Below are 24,214 nucleotides of genomic sequence, written 5' to 3'. Positions count from 1 at the left end.
TTCATGGCTGCAATCACCATCTGCAGTGATTTTGGAGCCCAAAAAAATAAAGTCTGTGAATTACAGTAGTCAAATTTCCTGGGTGAAAGATGATTAGCATTTATTAAGTGGGCACTTTTTTTAGAGTTTATCTCACAATAACTCAGTAAGATAACTCTTCGATTCCCGTTTCACTGAATTTGAGAACATTAAGACTCCAGAAACATATGTTATTTTCTAAAATCAGATAAGCAAGGAATCAAACTCAGAACACTTGCCCCAAAGCCTTAGCTCCATCTACCAGTCTTGTCTTGTTCTAAAATCCAGGATTGTCCTGTCAGTCCCTACCTTGATCAAAAACACCAATGCAAAGCAGAGGTAACAGTAAAACAGAGAATTAATGTTGTGCTTATGAAATTCCATCATGGGCATGTAACAAATGCAATGCAGCTGTATTGGCTCAGTGGATAACCACCATGCTGCTCTGTGCTGAGTTGTCCAAGTCCATAAATAAAGTCACGTTAATAATCATGGTATGGTGGGAGACCACCCAGGAAACCTTGCTTGATATACGAAGTGGCAGCTGTGGCTTCTAATGGAGAGTTAACTGCTTCTTGAATCAGTGCTGAATCATGGCTCCAGGGGGATATTAAGACTGCTCTGTCCATGGAAGATGTGAAACTCAACAGCTGACCCGACCACTTGTCATTGTTGACGCTCCTATAAATTTCTCTTAAGACAGGAACTTTATGTTCTAGTTCAAACCAAGTGAATATTTCCTGTTTGTTGACCCACACTTCATGGGTGATAAGTCATCAGTTTAGAGAGATTCTTTTACTCCCCTTTACTGTAAGGGTTATTATAGTTCTATCAAATGGTCAGAGGGAATGCCTGCATATTTCCACTTCACCAAATACACTAGCTGTTCCCTCTTGTTTCCTGTCTCCTCTTTACTTTGGGGCTTCCCAGATGGCTCAGTGGTAAAGAATCTGCCTGCCAAGCAGGAGATGTGGGTTCGATCCCTGGGTTGGGAAGATCCCCTGGAGAAGAAAATGGCAACCCACTCTAGTATTCTTGCCTGGGAAATCCCATGGACAGAGGAGCCTGGTGGGCTGCAATCCATAGGGTCACAAAGAGTCGGACATGACTTAGTGACTAAACAACAACAAACCATACTTTTACTTTTTCTCTCATCTGTTTATTAATGGTACCCTGAATTTTAAAACTAGGATAGTGGTGCAGAGGCAGTGGGAAATATACTAGTTGTGAATTTCAGAGATCTGGTGCAAATCCCATTTCTGCCTATTAGCTGAATGAACTTAAATGAGACATTTAACCTCTCAAAGTCTTACATTCCCATCTGTAAAGTGGGAATATCACTGACTGCCTTCTATGGTTACCTTGAGCATTAAATGTACATGTTTCTGGAACATCGTTGCATGTAGTTAAGTGTTAGCTGAATCTGTCCCAGTGCCCTGCCACCACCTCCATGTAAGCAAAGACACATCTCGGAAGACCAAAAAGAGGCTTCTCTTTCAAGGTAAAGATTTACAGTCTCTTCTTAAATGAATCCATTCTAGTATTTAATTTTCTTTATGGGTCAAATATTTTCTTATATCTTACTGAAGTTCACAGCATGAATATAATACTGTCTTTGAAGAGGGAGCCCCTAATGATCTCAGCCAGCAAGGAAACCTCTGATCTTTCTCCCTTTGTGGTTACCATACAGCAGCGATCGCCAACCTTTTTGGCACCAGGAACCAGTTTCATGGAAGAAAATTTTTCCATGAACCAGGAATGGGATGGGAGGGATGGTTTGGGGATAATTCAAGCGCATCACATTTATTGTGTACTTTATTCCTAATTTAATGCTGCCACTGATTTGATGGGAGGTGCCAGTCCATGGCTGGAGGTTGGGGACCTCTGCCGTACAACACACTCTGCCAGAGAGTTGGGACCCAAAAATATACGAATCAATGAGGGAAGCAAAAATAGCGATTCCTATGCCTCTCTCAGAGAATTTGGTCTGGAGTGGAGCACTGAAACCTAGGTGTTTCTCAAGTTGCCCTGGTGGAGAGCACAGTGGTTACCCAAGACTAAGTATACCTTCTGCTCCAGGATTTATGTAGATCATTGATCATAGCTCCACAAAGTAGAGAGAGCCAACATGGAGGAAAAAACTACTGGGGCTAAGGAAATGCCTCATCTGGGAAGGAAATTCTCTTGTACCTGCCCCAGAATACCAAACGATTTTCTCCATGACCACATCAACCTTTTATTTTTAAGCCATTCCTCACTTTGCTGTGCATTTCAAAATAGTGAATACATTTTTATTAATTCTCTTGCTTATGAGAGTTCATTTGACAGGATTAATTATAGGAATAAACACTTAGCTTATCCTGTGGTATCTTTCTGCTCTAGTATCTGGGTCCTTGTATCACACATAGCTGCATTTTTTGTGATGGTCAGATGCCTTTTCTTTACTATTCCTTGCACCTTTGTGCTTCCAACAATAATTCTTTAAGAATAAAGGCATTTGGAGAGTTGGAGGAGGATAAGGTCTAGTGGTCTGCCCTGGACCTGTGTACCTAAATGTATACCTTATAAGTTAAGCCTGAAAAGGGGATGAATGCAAATAGAAAGCAATGGAGTCTAAAGAATTTAAAAATTAATGTTCTGTATTGACCTTAGTAGTCTGTAAGCCTCTGGACCTCATTTGGCTCATTCATCTGTAAAGGGATTATGCTCAGTCATAGGTCACTGAAGTTTGGATTCTATATCCCAAAATTTAGTAAAATTTTTTTAAAACACACAAAATATATGTTTCCATATTTATAATTTATGTGCAGTGTTCTCATATATTTTGTTACAGAATGTTCATAAAAATATACATTTTAAAGTTTTAAGTTGAACCAACAACATTATAAAATAGTCCCGTGTTTGATAAAACAAAATACTTCCTGCAGTGTGTTTGAAGTTTACTTCTTTTGGACAAAAAAGTCTTAATTTAACAATTTAGGAAACAGTTTGAAAGGTTGGATCTGTGCTACATTTATTTCATTACTTTGCATTAATTACAATCTCAGTCTCATATCTGAAAAGAATAAGATATATCAAGTTAGATGTTAAAAAAAATGAAAAGTAGTTGTAGAAGATGTCAATCTATATTTCAAATCGTCTTTAGGATAATTTCCCATTTTGGAAATCAGCTTCCTATCAGATTTGGATAAAGCTATTCTACGGGTAAGAAAAGCATCAGCTAGGCCAATGCCTTATTGTTGACTTGGGCTGGCATCATTAGAATTACTTTCAATAATAGATTTCTTTACTTGAATATTTTTCCTCAATTTTTTTAATTGAAGTATGGTTGATTTACAATGTTGTGCCAATCTCTGCAGTACAGAAAAGTGATTCAGTTATACACATATATACGCTTTTTTTATATTCTTCTCCGTTATGGTTTAGCCCAGGATATTGAATATAGTCCTCATGCTATACATTAGGACCTTGTTGTTCTTCCATTCTATACGTAATAGTTTGCATCCACCAAACCCACACTGCCGGTGCATCCCTCTCCCTCCTCCTCTCCTCCTCGGCAACCACAAGTCCGTTCTCCATGTCTCCGAGTCTGTTTTGCAGATAGGTTCATTTATGCCATATTTTAGATTCCACATATAAATGATATCATTACTTGAATATTTTTAAATCATTTATTTCCTATGTTATGATTAGCTAAACCACCATAATATCAGTTTAGTCTGTTTAGCCATTAAATCAGCCATGTAGAACCTATTTTTTAAAATGCCCTAACATGTTAAAAAAAAAAAGAGACAAGTGAAGGAACTACTCACCAACTTTCTAAACTGTGCCTCCCCATCCTTCCTGCAGAACCCTTCTCATGCCAAATGTGGCGTGTGACTCTGACACAAGCTGAATGAAGGCTCCCTGTGACTCTCCATGTTCATTATTAGTAAACCTGAATTTCTATGTTAGATAAACAACACATGTTAATAAAAGCTTTAGTGTGTTCTTTTCATTCCCAGTGGATCATTTTACATGGTCCATTTTGAAGACAATGACTTAGACAGTCCTTCAGTCCTTTTGGTGATTAGGTAGCCTCTAATTTTTCTAAATGCCTGCCAGTATTTAGAGCCTGCTTTTGTTAATAGACATTTCCACCCTGTGCATCGTAATAGTCACATCCTGCAACATCTCTTCCCAGACCTGTCTTCTCACTACTGCACATCCCCTATCCTCTGGTAGCCAGAAAAAAGATTCTGTAAATAAATAAAATATTGCCCTACCTGCCAAGAGCCAATGATTCTACAGTTCAACACTGCAACAATTCACCACAATTTTTAGCACCCTACTATACATAAGAAGGAATCTCAGTAAAAAACATAAAAGAACCACAACTTCAAGAATGTTTGAGAGCATGCAAGAGATTAATACTTGTGGACTTCCACTTTATTCAGTGAATATTGTATGAACTACAATCTGTGTGTAGTTTCATTTTGTTTTCAGTTTCCTAGTTAACTGACTATATACCTAGATACCAATTTGCTGCCATCTAGTGTAATAAAAATAGGTTAATTATGCATGGAATTCTGGACTCATTACGTGGTTGAATGTTAGTACTTAAAATGCTTCATCTGGGGTTCTTAAAAGCTTTCAAAATGCCTAATAATGGCCTATTTTTTCTAAAAACGGGGATCCAAGACATGGTTTAATATTGTCATAGAGTCTAGGGCTCAGGATTTAGCTTGGTTCACTCTATAAATGTGACACTTTGAAATTTGGTGAGGCATTAGAGGTTGTCAGATGTGAAGTAAATCCATAATGATCATCAGGTCGTCATGTTTAGTGACCATGATTTTCACTTCGTGGAGGCAGTGGAACACGTAGCCTCGCTTCTTACCAGCTGTGTAACCCTGGCCAATTCATTTCTCTCTTTTTTAACATTATATTCTTCAGCTGAGTGAAATGGTGGGCCTCGCTGAGTATATCTGTAGTCACAGCTCTAAGAGTGTGTGACTACATATAAACTTCTGTTTAGAATTGCCAAAGTTATGTTCCCAGAATTCTCTTTTTATGTCTGTAATAAATGTTGCTTCTTTAATTCTTCTATATGTTTGTCTGTCTTTTGGGTTATGGTTAGAAGTGAGTGGAAATCTTGACTTGGAAGAGAGAGAAGCAAATATGGACCATGATTGTATGTCCTTTATTCTCGAGAGTTCCCGCAATGGAATGTTGTCTACCTGTGGATAAGCAGATATTCACCAAGGTGCATTTAACCTCCTCTCTTAACTCACCATGGCAAATTTAGAAGTATAATATCTGTTATAAATGATCAACTTCCTAAAATGCACCTCCATTTTTTCTCTCCTCCCATCCAAACTTTTCTATGAAAGATTCTAGATCCATTGTAATTTATACTGTTTCTCCCTTTCTTTATACGGATCAATACAGCTACTCCAGTATTTCCTAAATGGTTTATTTTCTGATCATTTTATATGTGTACATCTTATTTCCCCAACTAGACTGAAAACTTCACAGAGGCAGGGACTGTTGTTAGTTTCCTGTTTCCATGAGGGGATCTGACACTGCTAGTTAGGATACATATGATTCTGACCATAAGCATGCTCTCCTGATTTGCATCGGTTAAAAGGTGAAGTACAAGACCTTCTCAGACCAAGTACAGGACACTTAATCTCTAAGCTCTAGTCTCTACATGCTATCTGACAGCTCATAGAAGCTGATAAATCTCTGAGCCTGATGCCAAAAAAGCACCCTTGCCATAAAGAGAAAACCCAAATAAAACTGAAAGCAGCAGTGCAGCGTATGAGGAAAAACATTTTGAAATGAAAAGAATCTGGATTCAAACCCCAGCCTTGCCGCTTGCTGGTTTGTGCTTTGGCTAAAAATGTTGTACCTTTACTGACGTTAAGCTTCCTTATCTATAAAGTAAAGGTTATTATACTCTCATACACCATTCCTCACAGAAGAGATAGATGTCAAGACGAGATGAGAAGTATGGGGCAAGAACTTAGCACATACGAGTAGTTCAGGTAGTCAAAAATAACTTTTACACATTAAGTAAAATGCTTTTACTAATATACAATAAAAATGATTCCATTTATTAATTGTAAGTGCAATTTCAGTATAATCAGGGCGTTGGTAATTGAGGTACTAAAGTGAGTAGTACATTCCCATGGAGCACTGGTTCTTACCAGGGGTGAGTCTCACCCCCAGGGGACATTTGGCACTAGCTAGAAATATTTTGGTTGTCACAGCTGGGGGAGAGGGCAGAGCTGCTGACATCTCACGGGTAGAGAATGATGCTAAACATCCTCCCGCGCTCAGAATTGTTTTGTAGTCGCTCAGTCATGTCCAACTCTTTGCAACACCATGAACTATAGCCCACTAGGCTCCTCTGTCCATGGGACTTCCCAGACAAGAATACTGGAATGGTTGCCATTTCCTTCTCCAGGGGATCTGCCCGACCCAGGGATTGAACGTGTGTCTCTTGCATCACCTGTATTGGCAGGCAGATTCTTTACCACTCAGCCACCTGGGAAGCTCAGGATAGCCCTCACAATAAAGAGTTAGCTGCCCTAAAGTATCAACCCTGCTATAGAACCTAGAGAGCCCATTACTCCTGACAAAAATGTGTTTTACATTTAAGACTGACTGGATACATGAATAAGAAAGTAGTTTCCATTTTGGTGGATTCTGAGTAGATTTGCCTAGTCCTAAATATCTTTTGAACTGTGGTGTTGGAGAAGACTCTTGAGAGTCCCTTGGACTGCAAGGAGATCCAACCAGTACATTCTAAAGGAGATCAGCCCTGGGTGTTCTTTGGAAGGAATGATGCTAAAGCTGAAACTCCAATACTTTAGCCACCCCATGTGAAGAGTGGACTCATTGGAAAATACTCTGATGCTGGGAGGGATTGGGGGCAGGAGGAGAAGGGGACAACAGAGGATGAGATGGCTGGATGGCATCACCGACTCGATGGACGTGAGTTTGAGTGAACTCCAGGAGTTGGTGATGGACAGGAAGGCCTGGCTTGCTGCAATTCATGGGGTCGCAAAGAGTCGGACAAGACTGAGCGACTGAACTGAGCTGAAATACCTTTATGGGCTTCCCTGGTGGCTCAGACGGCAAAGAATCTGCCTGCAATGCAGGAGACCTGGGTTCGATCCCTGGGTTGGGAAGATAACATGGAGAAAGATATGGCTTCCCACTTTAGTATTCCTTCCTAGAGAATTCCATGACAGAGGAGCCTAGCGGGCTAGTCTATGGGGTTGCAAAGAGTCAGACACAACTGAACAACCAACTTTTACTTTTTTCAAATACCTTTCTATGTGAACCATTTCAGTATTTCAGATTCTCATTGTGAACCATACTTTTAGACTAAATTATTACAATGTATAAGGCCCTGTTATATTTCAAAAATAGCCTTGAAACTCAATAGATGAAGGAGTGAGGACCTAACTAATCCACATGAGTAAATACGAGAGCTTTATATGCAATTTTAAATTTAGTGAGTTTGTCCTCTGTAATAATGGTGATGGTTCTTTGTTGAAAACCAGTTACATATCAGGCACTTTATGTAAACAATCTGAATTAATTTTCAGCAACTGGATAGGTATTTTGCTTTCATTTTACACATGGGAAAATATAATATTCTAGCAAGTTGCACATCTGAGATTCACAGCCACATTCAGCTGGACTTCAAGCCTGTGCTCTTTCTGCTGCTCCATGATGCCCCTATTCACCAAGGGTCTAAGACTGGAAACAGAGGTGGGTGTGTTTTAGAGGAAATAAGGTAGGAAAGAAACATCGATTAGGGGCTTTGCTCAGGAAGGTTGGATTGGGTCTCTTGCTGAGGGGCCCATGAGTGTCCATGAACTAGGTGAAAACCTCGAGCTTTCTCAGGACAGTGGATCAGAGAGAATGGATTTGTTGAAATGGGTATTAGCTCTATACCTCAAATTTATACAGTTTGCCAGTTTAGCAACTTTTTTTAGGTCTTCCATGTTTAAGCTGACGCAATGAATTTTCTGAATTCTTCCTTTTTAGTTAAGTATTTTTTCTTTCGAAATCAGTTCTACCATCTAAGCAAGTACTGTCAAATAGAAATACGAGTGCTACATATGCAGTTTTAGGGCTTTCCAGGTGGCACAGTGGCAAAGAACCTGCCTGCCAATGCAGGAAGCAAGAGATGCAGGTTCAATCCCTGGGTCAGGAAGATACCCTGGAGTAGAAAATGGCAACCCACTCCCATATTTTTGCCTGGAAAATTCCATGGACAGAGGAGCCTGGCAGGCTACAGTCCATGGGTTCGCAAAGAGTCAGACACAACTGAGCACCACCCACCCCACACACACACATAATCTTAAATTTTCTATTAGCCACATTAAAAAAGTAAAAAGACAGGTAAAATTAACTTTTATATCTTATTTAGCTGAATATTAAATAAGATATATTTATACTATAATTTCAACATGTAATCAACCTAATTTAATGGTATTGTGATATTTTACATTATTTTTTCATAATCTTGAAAATTCAGCGTGTATTTTACATCACACTTTGGGATGCCAAAGTTTCAGAGAAATGAAATGTAGTCCTATTGAAACAAAGCTATATTTAAGGCAAAAACATTTTACACTGCTTTCATTTTTAAATGCAAATTAATTAAAATCGAATAAAATTAAAAATTAAAATCTTGGTCACAGTACCCCCATTTCAAGTCCTCAATTGCGACATGACACTAACAGCTACCATACTGGATGACACAGATCTAAATTCTTGCCCCAAGGAATGTGGTCACCAGAAGCAGCATCCAGAAACGTGAAAAGTTCAACATCTCAGGTCCTGCCTACTGAATCTGCATTTTAACAAGATTTCAACTTTGGATTTCTCATACTAAAGTTTGAAAAGCACCTCTCTCAAAACACGTGAATCTCTCCAACAGAGAACTGAAGGAGTGAATAAATGAAGAACTGCGAGGACCTAGGAAATTCGCTGCTGGAGCACTGCCAGGGCTTGGTATGATGTGTTCCACTGAGACACAGTCATTTCCCACCGAGGCAGCCGTGGCCATTCTACCGTGTGCACTAACACAGGGCTGTCCTGGAGCCCGGAGCTGGCTCTACTCCCAGGATCTATGGCACAGAATCTCACACTGAGTTCCATGACTCCCACAATTAAGGCAGCTGCATTCTCACAACACCGTATATGCTTAAAACTGCAACTTTAAATCCCCCAAAACACAGCTGCGAGCATGTGTTTCTGCTCCACACAGTGGAATTTAAGGCTGGGCCTTCCTGGGAGACCCCAGGAAGATCACCCACAGAGGGGCTTGTGCTGTCCACCACACTGCCATCTCGGAGATTTCAATGCATGCTGCTTTGCCTTGCTAACCTTATTTGGTGTGTTTTTCACAGGACTCGGCATTTAAGGGGCCTTTCAATATATCTGCTAAGGAATTCCTTGTACTAATCTAACACAGAAGCTCATTGTTCTAATTCAGAGGTTCCCAACCATGCTTGCACGTTAGAGTCACCTGGGGCATTTTTTAAAATACCAATGCCTACAGCCACTATGGAGAACAGTGTGGAGATTCCTTAAAAAATTGGAAATAGAACCGCCTTATGATCCAGCAATCCCACTGCTGGGCATACACACTGAGGAAACCAGAAGGGAAAGAGACATGTGTACCCCAATGTTCATCGCAGCACTGTTTATAATAGCCAGGACATGGAAGCAACCTAGATGTCCATCAGCAGATGAATGGATAAGAAAGTTGTGGTACATATACACAATGGAGTATTACTCAGCCATTAAAAAGAATACATTTGAATCAGTTCTAATGAGGTGGATGAAACTGGAGCCTATTATACAGAGTGAAGTAAGCCAGAAAGAAAAACACCAATACAGTATACTAACGCATATATATGGAATTTAGAAAGATGGTAACAATAACCCGGTGTACGAGACAGCAAAAGAGACACTGATGTATAGAACAGTCTTATGGACTCTGTGAGAGAGGGAGAGGGTGGGAAGATTTGGGAGAATGGCATTGAAACATGTAAAATATCATGTATGAAACGAGTTGCCAGTCCAGGTTCGATGCACGATACTGGATGCTTGGGGCTGGTGCACTGGGACAACCCAGAGGGATGGAATGGGGAGGGAGGAGGGAGGAGGGAGGAGGGTTCAGGATGGGGAACACATGTATACCTGTGGCGGATTCATTTTGATATTTGGCAAAACTAATACAATTAGGTAAAGTTTAAAAATAAAATTTAAAAAAAATAATAAAATAAAATACCAATGCCTAAGTATCACTTCAGTCTTTTTCCCTCTGTACATTGAGAGTAGTGTTTATATTTTTAAAGATATAAGTGACATCTAACACTGTATAGGCATCACCCCATCTAATTAAATTAGATCTCTGGAAGGTATTTTGTTAAAGACCACCAGGTGATGTAAATGTGCAGCCAGCGTTGAGAACCACTGGTCTAATTTGAAAGAGCCCTTAGCTGGCAGTCAGATACCTTAAGTTAATCCTTCTCAACCTTTAATGTACATAATACAGATAACTTGGGAACTTGTTAGAATGCAGATTCTGATTCAACCCAAAGAGGACAAATAAGCCCAACCTTATGTACAGATATGTCCCTCGTGGCATTTGATTCTTGACCATCATCAATCTTTTTCCATCTCAGCAAACTAGGATAAGTTCACCACTCTCCTGATTCATCTTTGAAGACTTCATCTGTCTCTCTACCCTCAGCTATTAGTCATTACAAGTTTCTTTGATTTCCTAAAGCAATTATTATCTTTATTGGAACTACCTTTTATTGTTAACTACTTCTCACATATTATTTCCTGTACTACTATAGCTCTTCAAAGGCAGACTCCATGTGTCATGTTATTTTCATAATTCCCATAACACTCAAAAGACTACCTTACACATAATGGGTACCACATAAATGCTTCTTGATTAATAGAGTGTCTATATGAAAGTCTCTTTAAAATCCCAAACAAGTTAAAAATGCAAGACGTTTTTCATTGTTGAGAAGAAAAAAAAAATTCAATGTTTGTGTTAGCTTTTTCCATTCTGAGTACATATTTAAATTTTGGAGAACTACTTTGTAAGTTAATAGTCTTAATTATTTGTTTGGAAGAGGGTATTATCGTCATTTTACACCAGATAATTCTTTGTCATCTGGTCACAGGGAGTCTCCTGTGTACTGTAGGATGTTTCACAGCATCTCTGGCCTCTACCTGAAAAATGTCACCCCTCCCCCAGCCATGACCATCCGATATGTCTCCAGCAAACATCTACTGGGAAGGAAACCCACCCTGGTTGACAGCTCTTGGTTTAGAAGGATGAAGAGTGACACAGCTGCCTTGCTGCAGCACTAAATACCTTTAAAAATTCATATACACACACACAAGAATTACAAGCTATGTTCCTGAGAAATATGTATATAAGTATTTATAGAAAAATGTTCTCTCATATTTTGGAAGCCATGGCTGTGTATACCATATTTATCTTTGCATTTGTCATACTGGACATTCTTTTATGGAAATAGAAATATATACATGAAACATTTTAAAAATCTGAATATAGATTTCAGAATTCAAACATGTGGTGGGAATAAATTATACCAAGCGAGAAAGTATCCACAGAGCAAAAGTTATGAAGAAAGAATGACCAGGCCGATTCTCTCTCAGGGAACTGGCCCAGCCTCTTGCTATAAAATTGTCTGCTGTGCCATCATCCTTGGACCATATTTACTGTTCCAGCAAGTGATGATGCTCATTAAGCTGGAGCCTGGCACATAAACAGATGTTCAATGATTGTTGAATAAGTGGACAAATGAATGAATTCATGTTGCATGTGCCTGTAACCCTAAAACTAAAAAGCTTTGGTGTCCTCATTAGAAAAGACCCTGTTTTACTGCATTTGAAACTCCAAACCTTAGAAATGCAATTACATAGAAGACTACATCATCATCAGTGAGAATTAAACGGTCTTGACAAAATTACAAGGACAGGAAAATAAAGACTCATTCATCATTTGGTTTCTTCTGGCGATTGAAGGCTCCCCTGAGACTTTAGGAGGTTTGTGTTTTTCAGTGACAAGAGTTTTGACTTTGGCAAAGCATGGCTATACTTTTAGGCTTGGATGAGAATATACCCACATGTACTTTTCCCTCCCATTCCTGGCAAATAACTTGTCTGTGAGAACCAGACAACAGGCTCCAGTAGTGGGAACAAGCAGGATGTCTTCTGGACTCAGAAGGGAAAAGATGATATAAGTCAGTGGTTCTTGAATTCTTCTGTCCTTTAAAATCACTGAGGAGCTTTTAAAAACCCAATAGCCAGATAACTAAATTGGCGATTCCATGTATTATCAGTTAAAGTAGAATCTCAAAGAGTAGAACACAGCATCAGTAATTATTTTTAATTCCCCAGATTCCAGCATCAGTTCAGTTCAGTCGCTCAGTCGTGTCCGACTCTTTGCGACCCCATGAATCACAGCACGCCAGGCCTCTCTGTCCATCACCAACTACTGGAGTTCACTCAGACTCACGTCCATCAAGTCAGTGATGCCATCCAGCCATCTCATCCTCTGTTGTCCCCTTCTCCTCCTGCCCCCAATCCCTCCCAGCATCAGAGTCTTTTCCAATGAGTCAACTCTGCATGAGGTGGCCAAAGTACTGGAGTTTCAGCTTTAGCATCATTCCTTCCAAAGAAATCCCAGGGCTGATCTCCTTCAGAATGGACTGGTTGGATCTCCTTGCAGTCCAAGGGACTCTCAAGAGTCTTCTCCAACACCACACTTCAAAAGCATCAATTCTTCAGCACTCAGCTTTCTTCAGAGTCCAACTCTCACATCCATACATGACCACAGGAAAAACCATAGCCTTGACTAGATGGACCTTTGTTGGCAAAGTAATGTCTCTGCTTTTGAATATGCTATCTAGGTTGGTCATAACTTTCCTTCCAGGGAGTAAGCGTCTTTTTATTTCGTGGCTGCAGTCACCGTCTGCAGAGATTTTGGAGCCCAAACAAATAAAGTCTGACACTGTTTCCCCATCTATTTCCCATGAAGTGATGGGACCAGATGCCATGATCTTCGTTTTCTGAATGTTAAGCTTTAAGCCAACTTCTTCACTCTCCTCTTTCACTTTCATCAAGAGGCTTTTTAGTTCCTCTTCACTTTCTGCCATAAGAGTGGTGTCATCTGCATATCTGAAGTTATTGATATTTCTTCCAGCAATCTTGATTCCAGCTTACAATGTGCTAATTCTAAGTATGGCCCCTCTGCCAGCCACCTATTTCCAGGAATTGGGATCATTTCACTAAAAAGAACCTGATAACCTCATTCACAAGTGCTTCAGCTAAGTTTCACTTGGGACATTTTCATATGACCAGGGGATCCAGTAGTCTTAAGATTTTTTTTTGATGTGGATCATTTTGTCTTTATTGAATTTGTTAGAATTTTGCTTCAGTTTTATGTTTTGGATTTTTGGCCATGAGTGATCTTAACTCCCTGACCAGGGATAGAAGCCACACCCCCAGCATTGGAAGGTGAAGTCTTAACCACTGGACCACCAGGGAAGCCCCCCTCTAGTAGTGTCTTCTGTGCAGTGAGTTATAAACCCTTATACTGTGACATGCCTAAATTAGCAACGTATGCTGAGTCATGTCCAACTCTTTGTGGCCCCATGGACTATAGCCTACCAGGCTCCTGGAATTTTTCCAGACAAGAATACTGGAGTGGGTGCCATGCCCTCCTCCAGGGGATCTTCCTGACTCAGGGACTGGACCCGCGTCTCTTGCGTCTCCTGCATTGGCAGGCAGGTTCTTTACCACTAGCGCCACCTGGGAAGCCCCATCTAACTTGTGAAGAACTGTTAAACTTTTTCTGCAGTGACTGTACCAGTTTACATTCCTACTGGAGGTTTCAATTATTCTACATCCTCTTGCTTTATATTTTAATTATTTGATTATATTATCTAAGATGTCCCTTGCTTCAACCAAACAAAAAATAAATTTTACTAAATTTAATGTTGTTTCTTTGACATGTTAAAACCATGCTATAAGAATTTTTTTTTTAATAATAAAACTATGTCAGTTCTATTTCCTAAGTCAATTATCCTGCAGGGCAGTAAGTATGCGTCTTGGAGGTGACGCTCCTCTTTCATCTTCCAGTAGGCTACACTGTTAGAACCTGGAGCAGCTGGAACTGCCTTGGTAGATCCCTCTCCCTAGCCAGAGAAAAAACACCAGGGAAAATAGTGCTCCCACCTGCCCACTCAATTTTAACAGAATTGATGGGAGAAGAGAGAAAGTCTTAGATAGGAAAGTGTGTGACCATTCTGTCCTAGAGAATTGAGTGAAATAATGGGAAAGTACTGTGTATGTGTGTGTGTGTTAGTTGCTCAGTCGTGTCCAACTCTTCGCAACCCCATGGACTGTAGCCCACCAGGCTCCTTTGTCCATGGAATTTTCTAGGCAAGAATACTGGAGTGGGTTGTCATTCCCTTCTCCAGGGATCTTCCCAACCCAGGGATTGAACCTGGGTCTCTCACATTGCAGGCAGATTCTTTACTGTCTGAGCCACCAGGGAAAGCAATGAGTAAGCTAAATACACTGAATAAATGCCATGGAGAAGAAAGGGGAGAAGAATGATTAATTAATTACCCTGAATATTCAAAACTAGGATTAATTATGTTCAACCACAACGGTTTCAGAAGGGAAGTAAATACATTTGATAATGAAACTGTTCCATGAAAATTAAATAAAACAACAAAACAAACTTTGGTGAAAAGATAGAGGCTTAAATGCTAACAGTCCTGCGTGCATAGCTCTGTTTCCTGACACGGCCATACAGATGAGCTATCCACAGGGGCCGCATCCAGTTAAATTCCCTGCCAGACCACATGTGCCGCAAATACTGTTCCAAGACCCTGTAAAGTTCACTTGACTTGACATTCATCTTAAAGTAACTGGATGTTTTCACTAAGTCCTTGTTTTAGTCAAACTTACAGTGTTTTAAATGCACCAAGAATCTATTTTTTAAAGCATACTAGAGTTATTTAAAATAATAAAAAAGAAAGAAATGAATAGTTCAGGGGAAATTTTGTGAACTCTCGCTCTGAACTCTAAGCCATTAAGCGCCTAAGCAGAAGATTTTACAGCTGTGCCTTCCTCATTTCTGCAGAGAACCATAAAGGAAGTCAAGTGTGAAGGTGAATTCCTTACATTTAGTATCGTCCAATGCAAAATACTTTATTAGATTCTTTGCCAATTTCCAGTGTTAAAGATTTTTTCCAATAGCTTATACAAACTGAGTAGTCACAGTTTCAGAACCATTTGGTAATTCGTAGGTTATAAAAAGCCTACCAGACTTTTAAAATGTGTGTTCTTTGACACTAGATTATCTATGTGCTCAGTTGTGTCCAACTCCTTTCAGCCCCTTGGACTGTAGTCCACCAGGCTCCTCTGCCCATGGAATTTTCCAGGCAAGAATACTGGAGTGGGATGCCATTTCCTTCTCCAGGAGATCTTCCCAACCCAGGGATCAAACTTGTGTCTCTTGAATTTCCTGCATTGGCAGGCAGGTTCCTTACCACTAGCACCACCTGGGAAGCCCATTTTATCTCTAAGGCAGCTTAGTTACTTAACAATAGTGATCAACCAGGAAGTTTACAGACTTCTTTTACCATATTTTGACAGGCTAGCATCCATCAAAGAAAAGACATTTATTTAGTAAAGAGGGTTTAAGATGCTCTAGGGTGGAGAAATCACTGAATTTCTGAAGCTCTTCAAATAGGTGAATGCTTTGAAAATAATAAGTGTACTTTGGAGAAGGATGAAGTGAAGTGAAATTCTCTCTGTTGTGTCTGACTCTTTGTGACCCCATGGACCGTACAGTCCATGGAATTCTCCAGGCCAGAATACTGGAGTGGGTAGCCATTCCCTTCTCCAGGGGATCTTCCCAACCCAGGGATCAGACCCAGGTCTAATGCATTGTGGGCAGATTCTTTACCATCTGAGCCACCAAGGATGCATGGCCTCAAAGCAGAGGTTCAAAAGGGAAGACTCCAGAAAGCTGGGCAAGGCGTTCTTTTCCCTCCACCTAAGTGTTTACAAGTGTGTGCAAAATACAGTGCCCCTCAGTCCAGAACCTAGTCCCCAGGAAGACCAGCAAATATTTAGGCTTTACAAAAAAGAAAAGGTAACACTTTAGAAACACAACTCAACCACCTAGCCCATTCCACTTATTTACTTATGAAGTTCATTTGTCTGTTCTATAAAATTGTTGTCTTTTGTATGCCTTTGCAAGTTTTCATTCTTAATCAGATCAACGGCCTTTGTTTTCTTTCCTTACTGTTTGTCTATGCCACCCAATTCAAAAGGCAGCTGTCAACTGTCTGCGCTCAGTTATGCTTTGGTCAGAGAGCAAGGTTGTCTCTTCACAAGATACTGAGTCCCCAGCCCCCTTTCAGCGGTGATAACAAGTGTCCAGGACTGTTGACAGCAGATGGTCCACATGACAGGCTATAGGGGAGGTTGTACGTTGAAGGGCACGTGGCTGCAGTGTGCCTGCCTTCCCCTCCATGACCTGGTGCTCCAGGAAGAACATTGTCCTTTCCTTCCAAAAACCCCTTTCCTTCCAGCCTTCCCCTCCCACTTCAATTTCTCCTCCTCTTCCTTCTCTTCTAACCCTGAACCCTCAAGCACACATTGGGCACTTGTATGTGATTTCATTTGGCTTTTGTTTCTGTTTTGTCACAAGCTGAGGACGGGAGAGCGTGACTGGTGAGAGAGGGGAAGAAGGCAAACAATTATTTCAGTGGCAGCAGCTGCTTGATGTCTGTGTCCTGCCCCGGAAGATTGTCTTCCTCCAAAGGGAGAGCCCCTGGGCAGGGAAGGGGGCCCGGCCAGTCTGGCTGCAGAGTCAGCCATGGTCACTGTCAAAGGCGATGTGGGGCAACCAGCAGAGCCTCCCAGCCATTCGTGATCCTTCTGTCATCATAGGATTGAACGTAAATCAACTTTTCAAAACTTGAATTGTAATAAAACTCTCTTCAAGCTTTCTTGGAGTAATAATTTCAGTAAGAATACTAATTTATTTTTAATTTTTATTACCAGTTTATAGTCCACGAGAAATTTGGGCAGGTTTACCATTTAAATGTAGTGTTTTATACATGTATTTGAAATCTCTCTTAGTTCTTCAAGGGTTCATGAACCATTATTATATTCTTAGGCCATAATTAACATTCATATCCTTCTAGCACCCTCCAGAACTTGGCTCACAGGACTAACACCAAGTGTCACTCTTCATCTGTAGTTCTGCTAGAACTGATCAGAGAACCTAATGATATGGAAAGCCAACTTTTCAGGGCTTACATATAGCTGTGTTTCTCTACAGCGGTGGCTGTCTCAACCTGGGCTGCATATTTCAAGCAACGGGTGAACTTTAAAAAATCTCAATGCCCATGCTGCACCCCTGCTACATTTGGTCAAGCCTCTGGGAGCAGACCAAGGGATCCGTATCTTTCACAGTTCCTCGGTTGATTCTGATGTGCAGTCACAGTTAGGAAATCCTCCTCTTAGGGCTTGCCAGGTTACAGATAACCAAGAGTTTAGTTAGAGCATATCTGTTTGCTTATCATCTTTCCTTTCTGGGGATTTTTGAGAAGCAAAAGAGAATTATCTAACAAAAAAGCTACTATTTTTTGCTAGTACTAAGAGTTTAGATAAAATCACATAGATTTGTGTGTTAATCCCATCTGCATACAACAGTAATATAAATATGGGCAGCTCACTTCTCTGAACTCCAGTTTTAGCCATTTCTAAGTGTAAATAGTACCTGCCTTCTAGGGCTGTTACTAGTGTTAAAGGAGATTATATAAGCATGATATTATCAACATGATGTAATATATAGCATGATGTATGTAAACTAGTAATAATAACTAAAATAAGTATTTCATTACAGTTATTTTCAAAATGGAACTCCCAAGAGAATAAAAATGAATCCCAAATGTATTATTAATATTTTTGAATCTTGAGCATTGTTAATACTAACATTTCTTCAGGAGGCAGGACCACTTGAGTTGAAATAGTCATTTGTCTTAGTGAGAATTAATTTCTCACTAAGGGTCAAAGGTGGTTTCTCCTGTCCACTGCAACATTAAAAGATGCTGTAAATGGATAGTGTACTACACTGTCTTTAGGGCTATACTAAAAAAAAAAATCACGAACAGGTAGGAAGTATTTCTACTTTAGAAATGACTGTATGTGGCTCATCAGAGAGGAACTCAGCGAGTATCATAACCATCGGTCGTCTTCATAGTGAAACACAGAACAAGTTTCTACTGGGATTTTTAGATCTAATAGGTGCTCATTTTAAGGTTAGGCCAGTACCTCTCAGATTTGGAAAAGCTCAGTATGACTCTAAGGAACTGGACTTAGGAATGCTGAATGTCTTCAACCACAGTGGTAACAGCTGAAGCAGGAGGAAACTAAGAAAAAGAGAAGCAGCCAGCTATACTGCAGTTCTTCTTGCCTCCAAAAGGGAATTTACCCCCTTTCCTATGCTCATTGTGACATATTCTATTTGTGACTTACGTCATTCTTAAATGGTTCTTTGAAGTTCTGATGTGCTCACTCAGTTGTATCTGACTCCTTGCAACCCCATGGACTGTAGCCTGCGAGGCTCCTCTGTCCCTGGGGATTCTCCAAGCAAGAATACTGGAGGGGAGTGCCATGCCCTCCTCCAGGGGATCTTCCCAACCTAGAAATTGAACCCAGGTCTCCTGCATTGCAGGCAGATTCTTTACCATCTGAGCCACCAGAGAAGCCCAATATATTAGATTTATTCCTTATATATCAACAACATTCAAACATTTACTATGGTTAGTATTTTTCCCTGTCCTTCCTCCACATGGACTTAGCAGGTGGGCCTGCTTCAGATTCTCTCACAGGGCTGTGCAAAAAGTGCCAGCAAGGGCTGTGGTCTCATCTGTGGTGTGGACTGGGGAAGGATCGGTTTCCACACTCACTGAGCAATTGTTTCCCAGGATTCAGCTCTTGAAGGGTTGTTAGACTGAGGGCCTCAACTTCTTGCTAATTGTGGACGAGAGGCCACCCTCAGTTCTTTGCTGTGTGGTTCTCACCACCATGGCAGCTTGCTTCAGCAAAACCGGCAAGAGACTCAGCCAGCCAGCAAGACGGAAGTCACAGTCTTTTGTATTCTAATCCCAGATGCGACATCCCCTCAATGCTGTTATATTCCACAGATTCAAGGCAAGTGGCTCAAGGGGAGAACATACTTAAGGTTGTGGATAACAGGAGCCTGGGATCCATGGGGCCACAGCACCTAACAGCACACACCCAGCCATAAAAGAAAGAGAGGAAGAAAGGCAAGGAAGAGGCTGCAAGGAAGAAGAAAAAAAAAGGCAGGCAGGCAATGACAGACAGACATTAAAAAAAAGACCAAAAAAGTAGCTTTGCTGCACTGCGTCTACAGCAGGATTCCTCTGTGGGCATGTTATTTCATCACATTAGCACCACAACTATGAATTTCCTATTTCTTACTTAAAATGGAAGATAATATGGGGCTTTCTATACATCTGGAGTTAAAAGGAAACAGAATAATCAGGAACAGTACGTTGAAGCAAGCAAAATGTGTTTCAAATTAATTCAAGTTCTTTTCCCCCAAGCTAGCAATTTTTTTCCTTCATGTTTCAAGTTTTCTGATTGGATTTATTCTTCTTACCAGTATGTGGCAGGCTTATTGCACAGAGGCTATAGGAACCTGAATGGTGTTTGCATTTGGTGTTCTCTGGCATTTTCGGCTCAAATGCCAAAATTATATTTTGATTATGTACATTGTTATTAACAGCTGTTTATGTCACTTAAGGGCTTTCCGGGTGACTTAGCTAGTAAAGAATCAGCCTGCAATGCAGGAGACCCCAGTTCGATTCCTGAGTCGGGAAGATCCCCTGGAGAAGGGATAGGCTGCCCACTCCAGTATTCATGGGCTTCCCTGGTGGCTCAGATGGTAAAGAATCTGCCTGCAATGTGGGAAACATGGGTTCGATCCCTGGGTTGGGAAGATCCCCTGGAGGAGGGTATGGCAACCCACTCCAGTATTCTTGCCTGGAGAATCCCCATGGACAGAGGAGCCTCACGGGCTGCAGTTCACGGGGTCGCAAAGAATCAGACACAACTGAGCAACTAAGCACAGCACAGCACATGTCACTTAACTGTAAAAGTGACGTCATAAAGTTTAAGAAAGAGTTCATCTATTCCAGCCTCTCTATTGAGGAAGTTGAGGCCCAAATGACTTGGGAAGTTCAAGGCTAAATATTGTCAGAGCTGAAACTAGATCACAGATCTCTCAATTTGAAATCTGGTGTATTTCCTCTCCTCACATTCTGTGCAAAAGAGCAGTCAGAATGTGCATTCCTTCCTCAACATTGCAGGTGTTAAAACATGTTTATTGTTGTTGATGTTAAGTCATGTCCAACTCTTTGCAATCCTGTGGACTGTGGTCCACTAGGCTCCTCTGTCCCTGGGATTCTCCAGGCAAGAATACTGGAGTGGGTAGCCATTCCCATGTCCAGAGGATCTGCCCCACCCAGGGATCAAATCCACGTGTCCTACATTGGCAGACATATTCTTTACCACTGAGCCACCTGGGAAGCCCTAAAACATGTTAGTTGTGCTTTAATGTGGTTTATTTAGCACTGATTTTCTGGAAGGATCTAAAAATAACACTTCCAGTGCATCAGCTAATAGAAAAAGGAACTTTTCCAGGAACTCTACTGTATAATAAAGTGTTTGGCTAACAAAACACACACTTTTTTCATTTGCAACAGATCATACAAGCTCCTATGCTTCAGTTAATTAACACTGACCACCATCTTCAAAATGGCCTTGGAAATCAGAAGAACAATTAAAACTGATACACAAAAATTTGTTTTGCCTCAGACCTACTGCAGATTTCATAGATGCAGAGGAGTCTGCTAATATCCTCACATCTAGGTGGCTTTCTCCACTTCCCATGTTAGAATTGATACATATGTATGCATAAGTTATTTAAAGTAGGTATCTATTTAATAAGTTTACTGGCTGAATCTTTTAAAAGAAGGCAAACGTTAGGAACTTTTCATCAAAAATTGGTAAAAAGAGAAAAGGCTCTGTGATGAATGCTGTGGTCCCCACACGACATCCCTTGGGCCCACCTGGTGCCAAGACAGTCATCCATGGTGGTCAGCTGCCACCATGCATATCGCTGGGCACATTTCATGTGCCTGTCGAGGTTTCTAAGAAGTCTAGCAAGGACCCTCAACCCATGCGCAGGTGCAGCCTAGAGGTTCGTGGGCATTAGTACCTCCTGGACAGCCCTCAGCCTTGGGAGGTAGGAGTTGGCATATAACACCCTAGTCTTCCAGACAAGGATACCAGGAAGGCACACTCTGACAGCTTCTCAGAGGGACCTCTGTGGGGTTGGGCCCCCGCCGGCCACTATGGGAACGAGCTGAATAGCACACGCTGTGTTAGCTGTTCTCTGCTCCCCACATCCCTCTCTTCCTTTCCCGGAGTCACCCTCCTAGTGAGCTGCTGCTGCTACTGCTGCTAAGTCGCTTCAGTTATGTCCGACTCTGTGTGACCGCATAGACAGCAGCCCACCAGGCTCCTCTGTCCCTGGGATTCTCCAGGCAAGAACACTGGAGTGGGTTGCCATTTCCTTCTCCAATGCATGAAAGTGAAAAGTTAAAGTGAAGTCGCTCAGTCATGCCCGACTCTTAGCGACCCCATGGACTGGAGCCTACCAGGCTCCTCCATCCATGGGATTTTCCAGGCAAGAGTACTGGAGTGGGGTGCCGTTGCTTTCTCCTACTTGTGCCCAAGTCCTCATCTCTTACTCTGGTTTCTTAAACAGCACCCCCCACCCCAAGAAATAATGTTGGAAATAAAGACAAAATGGTTTGTTCCTGCAATCAAGGGCTAACAGAAATAACTGACAACAGCTCTGAAGCTATGGCCCAGAGAAACAGCATTTCTAGAAGTGGTTGCTCTTGATCACTTTAAGTATGTGTCTCATTAGGACCATCCATTACTCTCCTGATTTCATGACTTGTCTTTTTATTCTGCAGATTCTTCTGGGAATCCTAAATTCACCAAGTGCCGTTCACCTGAACTGGAGACTTTCTCATGTCACTGGACAGATGGGGCTAATCACAGTTTACAGAGCCCAGGATCTGTACAGATGTTCTATATCAGAAGGTATGGGCCTCATGCTTTTCTGATTTCTCTCCATGAATTTTCTGATGAAAATCCATTGAGTGTCATGCAGTGATGGGAATGGAAATAATCTTCTTTGGTGATCTAAATGCATTCACCCATTCATTCATTTAAATATATTAGTTAAGCCCTTACTATATGTTGGGTACTATTTTAGATGCTGGAAATATGGCAGTGATGACAAAAAGTCCCTGTCCTCCTGAAGATTAATTTCCAGTGAGGAAAGACAGACAAAAATTTTTTAAATTAAAAAATTAAATTTCAACTGGTATATGGGTTACTGAGAAAAGTAAAGCCAGGAAGAATGTTCAGTTCAGTTCAGTTCAGTTCAGTCGCTCAGTCATGTCCGACTCTATGCGACCCCATGAATCGCAGCACACCAGGCCTCCCTGTCCATCACCAACTCCCGGAGTTCACTCAGACTCATGTCCATCAAGTCAGTGATGCCATCCACCCATCTCATCCTCTGTTGTCCCCTTCTCCTCCTGCCCCCAATCCCTCCCAGCATCAGAGTCTTTTCCAATGAGTCAGCTCTTCGCATGAGGTGGCCAAAGTACTGGAGTTGCAGCTTCAGCATCATTCCTTCCAAAGAAATCCCAGGGCTGATCTCCTTCAGAATGGACTGGTTGGATCTCCTTGCAGTCCAAGGGACTCTCAAGAGTCTTCTCCAACACCACACTTCAAAAGCATCAATTCTTCCACATTCAGCCTTCTTCACAGTCCAACTCTCACAACCATACATGACCACAGGAAAAACCATAGCCTTGACTAGACGGACCTTTGTTGGCAAAGTAATGTCTCTGCTTTTGAATATGCTATCTAGGTTGGTCATAACTTTCCTTCCAAGGAGTAAGTGTCTTTTAATTTCATGGCTGCAGTCACCATCTGCAGTGATTTTGGAACCACAAAAAATAAAGTCTGACACTGTTTCCACTGTTTCCCCATCTATTTCCCATGAAGTGATGGGAACGGATGCCATGATCTTCATTTTCTGAATGTTGAGCTTTAAGCCAACTTCTTCACTCTCCACTTTCACTTTCATCAAGAGACTTTTGAGTTCCTCTTCACTTTCTGCCATAAGGGTGGTGTCATCTGCATATCTGAGGTTATTGATATTTCTCCCGGCAATCTTGATTCCAGCTTCTGTTTCTTCCAGTCCAGCTTTTCTCATGATGTACTCTGCATATAAGTTAAATATCTGCATGTGCATGAGAGCGTCTGAGGATGAGTGTGTGAGTATGAGTGAGCACGTGTGGGTGCATGAACGTCAGTGTGTAATAGTGGGTATAGTGTGACTGTGCATGAATGTGGGAAAGCAGGTGTGAGTATGTGTAAACGTGTGGGGTGTGTATGGATGTGCATGAGTGTATCCGTAAATGGGAGCATATGGGGGAGTAAACATGTGAAAGTGAGCATGCATGAGTGTGTGTGCCTGTTGAGAGCCCAGGTGATACCTTAAATGAGGTCTTCAGAGGTTCCTCTATGGTACCTGAGAGCAGAGACATAAAATAGGTGAGAGAGGCCATGTGACTATCTGAAGCAAAGACTGCACAGACAGAGGAAACTGCAATTGGCTGACGTGGCAGGTTGGAGGAACGCAGGAGGCTGGCTAGGACAAGGTGGAAGACAAGGAGAGTGACGCGGGGAGAAGTCAGAGGGTTAGATGGGACCAGACCGAGATAAGCCTTGAAGGCCACAGCCCAGCCGACTTCCTCTGTGGTGCAAAGCCATAGGGTTTTTGTTTTTGTTTTAAGATATGTGTAAGATGGTTTGGTTCCTATGTAGAAAATCGACTTTGTCTCTGTTAAATTCATGATCTTCGATAAGGGACTTTGATACTTCTCTTTTCCATTTTTACGGGTATTCCATTAAAGACGAGTGAAGA

The 24,214-nt window shown here is 41.3% G+C and overlaps 1 protein-coding gene and 1 long non-coding RNA gene across 15 annotated transcripts in view; one reads left to right on the top strand and one right to left on the bottom strand.

Annotated features, from left to right (window-relative positions):
* The window catches only part of LOC112580628, a 162,359-nt gene that overhangs the window by 10,934 nt on the left and 127,211 nt on the right, over positions 1-24,214 (bottom strand). The window lies entirely within an intron of this gene.
* The window catches only part of GHR (growth hormone receptor), a 307,144-nt gene that overhangs the window by 243,797 nt on the left and 39,133 nt on the right, over positions 1-24,214 (top strand). For all 11 annotated transcript variants that reach the window (XM_025270444.3, XM_006067065.4, XM_044932364.2 and 8 more), the window contains 1 exon segment: positions 22,182-22,311. In XM_025270444.3, coding sequence (XP_025126229.2) covers positions 22,182-22,311 — 130 coding nt within the window.

The sequence above is a fragment of the Bubalus bubalis genome, chromosome 19, assembly GCF_019923935.1.
Source record: "Bubalus bubalis isolate 160015118507 breed Murrah chromosome 19, NDDB_SH_1, whole genome shotgun sequence".
Classification (NCBI taxonomy): domain Eukaryota; kingdom Metazoa; phylum Chordata; class Mammalia; order Artiodactyla; family Bovidae; genus Bubalus; species Bubalus bubalis.
This window is presented reverse-complemented; position numbering and strand designations above follow the sequence as displayed.